General features: G+C 40.9%; 1 protein-coding gene across 1 annotated transcript; it reads right to left on the bottom strand.

The window, feature by feature from the left end:
* Window positions 1-151: 151 nt before the first annotated feature.
* Window positions 152-6,636, bottom strand: LOC117458566 (ubiquitin carboxyl-terminal hydrolase 28-like). The gene is made up of 6 exons (XM_034099141.1): window positions 6,463-6,636; window positions 4,954-5,049; window positions 3,667-3,845; window positions 2,625-2,703; window positions 1,394-1,473; window positions 152-311 (listed from the first exon to the last, which is right to left on the bottom strand). Exons 1-6 carry the CDS (start codon window positions 6,634-6,636, stop codon window positions 152-154), a joined length of 768 nt encoding a protein of 255 aa, XP_033955032.1.
* Between the last annotated feature and the right edge of the window lie 1,147 nt (window positions 6,637-7,783).

Raw genomic sequence — 7,783 nt, 5'->3', positions numbered from 1 at the left:
TAAAAAGCAATCCTGCATTCCGACGTATCCAACAAGAAATACATATATATATGAACACAGATAGATATATATATATATATATATATATATGAACACAGATAGAGATCTAAACAAATTCTAATTGTTATTTTTGTATGCTTTACTATTGAGCTCAGTTCTGTATCCACACTCGGCCTGTGTTACTCACAGTGAGACATTTCCTCCTGTAGACGGAGATGAGAGATTTCTCTAAGCCCCGCCTCTCTCCGTGCGTCAGCAGCGCGCTGTTCGTCTCGTAGGCGTGAGCGAGGAAGATCAGAGCCTCTCGCATCCTGAAGAAACACAACAGCGTTTAACAAAACAAGAGACTCGCACCCGAGAGACTCGCACCTGAGACTCGCACCCGAGAGACTCGCACCTGAGACTCGCACCCGAGAGACTCGCACCTGAGACTCGCACCCGAGAGACTCGCACCCGAGAGACTCGCACCTGAGACTCGCACCCGAGAGACTTGTGTATGTAAACAAATCATTGAGATTATTGAGAGATATTTTAAAGGGAGAAACACTTAAGGTTATCCTCTCAAGCTCAGAGGTGTAAGTAAGTCGCAAAACAATCAAGTGTTTAAGAATCTTGTGCATGGATGTGTTTTGTTGTGTGGATGCCGAAAAATGTCATTCTTTACAAAATAAGTCCTACTATTGGTACGAAACACCTTTTTTGGGATGTAAACAAATCATTGAGATTATTATAAAGGGAGAAACACTTCAGGTTATCATCTCAAGCTCAGAATTGTATTCCTGCTTAAAGGTGGGTTATCTAATTCCCTTCAGAAACACTTGTTATATTCCATGGAAAGCTCTTAACGTCCCGATAGCAATGAATACATTAAATGCTTTGACAATAAATACATAACAAAATATCATCTGTGGAAGCCGTGGCGCTGTAAAAAGCACGACCAATCATCTGAGCCGGCTAAAGTAACTGGATGGCCTACCTGCCTGTCAGCCTTCCATCGGGGCACAATCTTATCTCGTGCCCTCGTTGGTCATGTGCGTGTTCGTGTGTGTTGGAGGAGGGGCTCTGTGAGGAAGTGGCAGATTTTTTCCGGTTGTGTATTTTCAAATTCTAGCGCCCTTGAGCTGGTTTCTCCAAAATTACCTACCCCACCTTTAAGTATGTCGCAATATAGTCAAAGTTTTTACAAAGTATTTCTTGATTTTAGTGAAACAGTTTGAATAGTTAAAACGTTCTCACTAGAAGAGTACGAACCTTATCCACGCTCATATGTATTCTTCATTATTTTGTATGTGCATAATGATGATTGCAACTTTTCCTTTAGTTCAATTTCAAATAAATCTGTGGTATTTTGTTTTTTTGTTAATCTGACACATGCCGGTTGTTGTAAACGCACTTCCCGTGTTGGTAGTGCTCCAGTCCGGTCAGCAGGTAGACGAACACCGTCCTGAAGAGCCGGTAGTCATCGTGCCACTGCTGTAAAGAAACACGGGACAAACAACAGTCAACAGCAGAATCGTCCACGTACAGTAAGGGCTGGGGATTTGTTGACAATGAGAAAGAAATCCAATACCACCAGACTTATCCTTTTAATCAGTCTGGTATTCTGTAATGTTTAATTTGTATTAGTACTAAATAGATACCTCTAGTGTGTCTCTTTTCAGATCATTGTCATATAGCACATGGATCTGACATCATTTTGAACTATTATCCGTCTCTAACTTACTTGTAATATTGATGTCTCCATGCCAACGATGAGGATGCTGTATATACACGAAAAAACCGTCAAACAAGGCAGCAGAGAAAGATGAATACCCAGTGTCGGTGCCAAATGCTACTGAGCCTGAGTTCATTATTTGTATTATTTGTTTACGTCACTTTTATTTGTTTGTTGAGCCAGTAATTGTCACATGGGTGTGTTTTGTGTATTTAGGTAACCAGAGGCCTGTACGACGAAGCCGGTTCAACATAACCTGGATATGTTTGAGTTACCCGGCTTACCTAATCCAAAACAAACGCGCTCTCGCTAAGCGGTCCTACGACGCTGGTTATCAACTCGTTAACTCAAGCCAGCTTTGCCCTATCTAGTTATGTGCGCGTTCACATGAAAGGGGCGGTGTTAGCAACATTTGACCAATCACAAACATGGAGAAGCGTACCGACAGCGCAGCGTCATAGTTCCTGAATGAAAAGTGAACTATAATATCCGGACCAGGCTAGCCGTTCAGCCTAAGTTACCGTGGAGATCTAGCCCGCTAAGAAGTGAAGCGTCGTAGGACTGGAAACCCAGAGTTTCCCGTGAAGTCAGCTCGCTAAGCGAAAATCCGGCTTCGTAGTACAGGCCTTAGTACAGGCCTCTGTTTCATGTCGAGTGCGGATGACAGAGGGTGAGCTTGTGCTGTCATTTTTTCTGTTGATCGTTTTTGTCCGTCTCGTTATTGTGTTTTGATTTTGTTTATGAAATATCGTCAAACTATCTTACTTCAGTATGGACTTTCTGTTTGAAAATGCGTCGCAGCTTAGCCTCTCGGCGACTCAAACTGAATTGGAAATTGAGCCGCTCCGCCCAGTGAAAATATAACAAAAATGAACAGCATGTAACCCTGAATATCGTGTTAAAAGCCCACCAGGTACTCGTCCATGTCCATGTCCTCGGGCTTGATGAGGCGCAGCTTGGTTCGAGCTTCCCTCATGATGCTGATGGCTCTGCAGACACATGGAGAAGATTTGAATGTTTCTTAATTTATTAAAGGACTGATGCAGGAACAGTGAGCTGCAGGTCTCTGCTCTGCACACTAGAGGGCGGACAAGCCATGCTCTAGGAAGTATTCAGATGAAGTAATACCATGATCCTAAAATACACCATTACATTACAGTCCTGAAATGAAAAAGTAACATGAGTATTGTCACCCATGACAGAGGTGGACAGAGTAATCAGATCCTTTACTTAAAGGGCCCATGTCATGCTTTTCCGGTTATCACCCGTCCTCTTGTGTTATGAAGGTGTTTCTGCATGTAAACGGTCTGCAGAGTCAAAAACCCTCAAAGTACACTCTGTAGCGAGTAAAACTCTAACACAGAAAGACCTGTCTGTGTGGCCCCAGAACGCCTCGTTGGACTTTTTCTTTTTCAATTTTTTTCCTCCAAAAACCAAGTGACGTAATGACGACCCCTCCGTGGATTGGTCAAAATGGACCAATACATGGAGCCGTTAAGTTACGTTCCCGGAGCCGTTACGTTAAGTCCGTGGATTGGTCTAAATTGAGCAATCCACGGAGGGGTCGTCGTTACGTCACTTGGTTCGCGGAAGAAAAAAATGAATATTAGCAAAAATGACTACTGAATAGTTGATTAACCGATTAAGCTGTTGGCTCGTTTAATTATTTGTATTCATTAAACCCTTTTTATGCAAAACATTTGTACTGTTACAGTAACTAAAGCTGTAAAAAGTAAAAAAAGTATTATAAAAGCCCTTCGAATAGTAATATAAGTATAGAATGTCAGGAAATACATCAATACTTGCAGTTGTCTAAATGCTTATAATGTTTGTTGTATAGCACGTCTAATTGCCTGGTGTTGAAACGTGCAGCGATAATAAACTTGTTTTTAAAAGACAGATATCTGAGATTCAACGGGGATCTTTTCCTCCGATGTTATTCGTGGCCGTACCTCTCGTCGAAGCTCAGGTTGCGGTCGGTGAACTGCTCCAGCAGCGTCCTCTCGATGATGCGGTTTGGCGCTTTGTTCTGGAAGAAGTAGACCAGAGAGTGCTGCAGGCGCACGTCCTCCGAGGGGGTCGTCTCCTCCTGGGAGAGCTCGAACAGCCGGGAGTACTCCTCGTGGAAAGCCTGAGGAGCAGAGGGGGGGGGGGGGGGAATCTGATCAGCTCATTTTCACACAGGTTTTTTATAGAAATGGATCCAAAAGGGAGAGAATCTTTGTTCCTGAAACTTTCAGAGTCTCTTTCCACAGAGGGGACACATGTTGATGGAAAAGAGACATGAAGAAGAGGGGACACATGTTGATGTGAAAGAGACATGAAGAAGAGGGGACACATGTTGATGTAGAAGAGACATGAAGAAGAGGGGACACATGTTGATGTAGAAGAGACGTGAAGAAGAGGGGACACATGTTGATGTAGAAGAGACATGAAGAAGAGGGGACACATGTTGATGTAGAAGAGACATGAAGAAGAGGGGACACATGTTGATGTAGAAGAGACATGAAGAAGAGGGGACACATGTTTGAGGTAGAAGAGACATGAAGAAGAGGGGACACATGTTGATGTAGAAGAGACATGAAGAAGAGGGGACACATGTTGATGTAGAAGAGACATGGAGAAGAGGGGACACATGTTGATGTAGCAAGAGACATGAAGAAGAGGGGACACATGTTGATGTAGAAGAGACATGAAGAAAGAGGGGACACATGTTGATGTAGAAAGAGACATGAAAGAAGAGGGGAACACATGTTGATGTAGAGAGACATGGAGAAGAGGGGACACATGTTGATGTAGAAGAGACATGAAGAAGAGGGGACACATGTTGATGTAGAAGAGACATGAAATTACAACATTATTTAAATGTGTTTACATGGCAATTCATTTATTGCTAATTTATATTTTAGAATAACAAACTAAATCTTAAAGTACCTAGTAATAAAAGCTGTTGTAATTGTAGTGGGAAAAAAGTATATAATAGCTTAAAGTGAAAACTAGTACGATGGAAGTACTGGTACATACAACCTTTGACCTTAATTGCCTTTTATTTTAATAAATATGTAAAATAGATTGAGAATGAGAGAAAATGTAACTACTTGAATTTAAGGTTAAATAATCAATCCTTTATGTTTGCTGGCAGAAATCCTTTTCAGAAAATGAAATCCTTAAAAGATTTAGAGTCTATATATTACGTGCGTCCTTCAGAATCAGATATAATAATAATATCAGAGCGCCACCTTGATGAGTCCGGCCTCAGGGGCCTTCCATATCGAAGATCTGCCGGCCTTGGCGATCGCTAAAATCACGCCCTGCATCGCCGGAGTCAGCATCATCTGGAAGTCAAAGAGTACATAAAACACCAGCTGATAATGATGTACGGGAAAACATCCATTACTACATACTGGTTTTAAAAAAGATATATTTAAAATCAAACTTCTGATAGGCGATGTGTAAAAAGTTCATACAAATAAATATACTATGAGGCACTCAAGTAAAGTGTTTCAGAGGCAAATACTTTGTTCCTTGTTTACATGTATTTAAACATCGTAAGTTAGTTCCTGATATTAATAAAACACATAAATCAACTAATTCATTTAATGTACTAATGCAGATTTTTATTATAATACATAACAGTTATTCATTAAGATATTGATAATATGAACCTTTGTTAAATAAATGTAATGTGTAAATCAATATTTATCTCTCGAATGTAGTCAAGTAGAAGTAGAGTAGCATAAAAGGAAATACTCAAGTAAAGTATCTCAAAATGTACCTTGATTACAAGTAATTGATTAAATGCTATTTTTAGGCAATAGCATAGGGTCTCAGATATATAAAAAACATGTCTGAGTGTTTTTTCTCCAAATACCAAACAGATCACCCATTCTAGCCATGCCTCAATATCCCTCTATTTCACTTCCTGTTTCTAAAGTGCTGATTTAAAAATAAAAGAGGAGGGGTCCTGAGCTCACGCGGGACCCGGCAGCTACCGTCTAAACTAAATGCTGCCGGGATGAAACGCCATATCATGGATTATCAAGGATCTGAAACAGTCTGGAGCTCAAAGGCTTTTCTCTCTTGCCGGTTACACCACAAGGTGAGTTCCTTTCTACTTCCTGCTTCTTCACACACATGCTCTCCAGCAAGCAGGTTAGCTCTGTGAGTGTTAGCGATGCTAATGTAAACACCGACCATATTACGTCCAAAACAGTCGGGCATTGTTTCTGATAGCAACGTTTCTGATTGGCCCGTGGGTCCACATTTCAGATGTTACGTCATATCGGACGCAAAATCTGGATCAAGCTCCGTTGTTCCCCGTTTTTAGAGATTTGGGTACGGAGGAAAAAGAGAGAGGGTTTATTTTCTGACGCTGCGTGAGTTCCCTGACACACCGGGGACACCACGTTGATGTATAAAAGACATCAAAAAGTGCATTTTGCATGATAGGTCCCCTTTAAATATATATCGTAAAGCATGTAAAGTATGTTCTTTTATTGTTTCAATCCTCAATTTAACCCAGATTTATTTATATTTGGGGGACTAACTTGAGTGTTTTCTATGTAGTATTAGCTTACTCATTAAGGGGCATGTTCTTCTCCCTGCTCCTTTCCAACATGCGCTATAAAACCAAACAAAAAACAACCAGTATAAGGGTACATGTTTTGTTTTCAAATAACTGAGTGGAATAAACAAATGGCTACATGTCCTCACCTCCTCGTTTGTATCCGTCAGCGTCCGGCTCTCACCATGATCCGGCCCACGTTGGGGATCTCCACCTCGGAGACTACGTTCTCTCTGACCGGGACCTCCTGCTGCTGCTCCTCCTCCTCCTCGTCTTCAGGGGTTCTCTCTGGAGGTCTCTGACCCGCTGAAGTGGTGAGGAACTCGGGCTGCTGTCTGAGTGTCGTCCCTCTCCACATGGAGGGTCAGAGGGCGTCGGGTTAATGAGCGCTGAGTCATGAAGTCTGATGGAGAGAAACATTTCAAGAGGTTATATTAGGATTGTTGGGGGTGTTCCCTTTCCTGTAGTGTGTTATATTGGTTTTGTGCATGTCAATGGTCTGCAAAGGCTAAAATCTCTGTTTCTCCTCCCACAAGATCCCCCATCCCCCTGCCTAAAACGCCTCAATTGATACTTTTGGAACATAGTGACATCCCTATTGATCACTCGCGCTCCAACACATTGTACGTGATAGGCTAAAGAGGCGGGACATCTCTAAGCGGTTGACCAATCACAACAGAGCAGGGCCAGCTAACCAATCAGAGCAGACTGGGCTCTGGTTTCAGACACGGGGAGTGAAAAGAGGTGCTGCAGCACAGGCAGTATGAGAGAAATAAAGAGCTTTTTGAACAATTGAAGCATGGAGACATGTAGAGACAACTACATACTGATATACACTGAATACATCAGGAGAAAGCACTTAAAATACAGTAACATGCAGCCATACAGCATGTGATTCTATTTTATTTTAAAACTCTCCCAAAGGCTAATAAATTGGCTCGGGGAGGATGTGAATTTAAAAAATAGCGTCTTGTATCAGTGAAGGGTCGGTCTTATTATATAATGACAGGTGTGGTCCCATTGGAAACACATTTAGGGACTAATATTCACTTACATGTCACAAATCAACGTGTCAGTGCATCTCCGGATATATGGTCAGGAACCAAGTGTTAATTAAAGTGAATACTCCAGTGTGTTAATTACATTTAACGCTACAGCTGACGATAAATCATTTATTATAATCATTTTTTATTGAGGAAAGTGCAGATTGTTTGCAAAGAAGAGGAGAATAAGTAAGCAATATCTTTATTAAGTAAATGTAATTAATAACAGGCTGCAAATATAGTCTTTTATAAGTAAAAGTTCTGCCACTGAAAATGGTAGTTACAATGTGTATAATTAGCAAAATGTAATAAAAACCTGAAATCTGAATAATTCGAAAAAATGAAATACAGATATAAGATATATTTAATTTCTCTCAATCTCTTTTTTTGTATAAAACTGTTGGCTGGTTTAATTTATAACAAGACATTATATATTATTTTAATTGTTTGGTAAAGTAACTA

Source organism: Pseudochaenichthys georgianus, chromosome 14, assembly GCF_902827115.2.
Source record: "Pseudochaenichthys georgianus chromosome 14, fPseGeo1.2, whole genome shotgun sequence".
Classification (NCBI taxonomy): Eukaryota; Metazoa; Chordata; class Actinopteri; order Perciformes; family Channichthyidae; genus Pseudochaenichthys; species Pseudochaenichthys georgianus.
The sequence above is the reverse complement of the archived record's forward strand: the minus strand, read 5'-3'. Positions and strand labels throughout refer to the sequence as shown.

What these genes read in the sequence shown, in the direction of transcription:
- LOC117458566 (XM_034099141.1), bottom strand. Translation starts at nt 6,636, where the DNA reads ATGTGGAGAGGGACGACACTCAGACAGCAGCCCGAGTTCCTCACCACT. An exon ending in CCAACGTGGGCCGGATCATG is followed by an intron (nt 5,050 to 6,462) that starts GTGAGAGCCGGA and finishes TTTGACTTCCAG; the next exon opens with ATGATGCTGACTCCGGCGAT. An exon ending in TGGACATGGACGAGTACCTG is followed by an intron (nt 1,474 to 2,624) that starts GTGGGCTTTTAA and finishes GTTTCTTTACAG; the next exon opens with CAGTGGCACGATGACTACCG.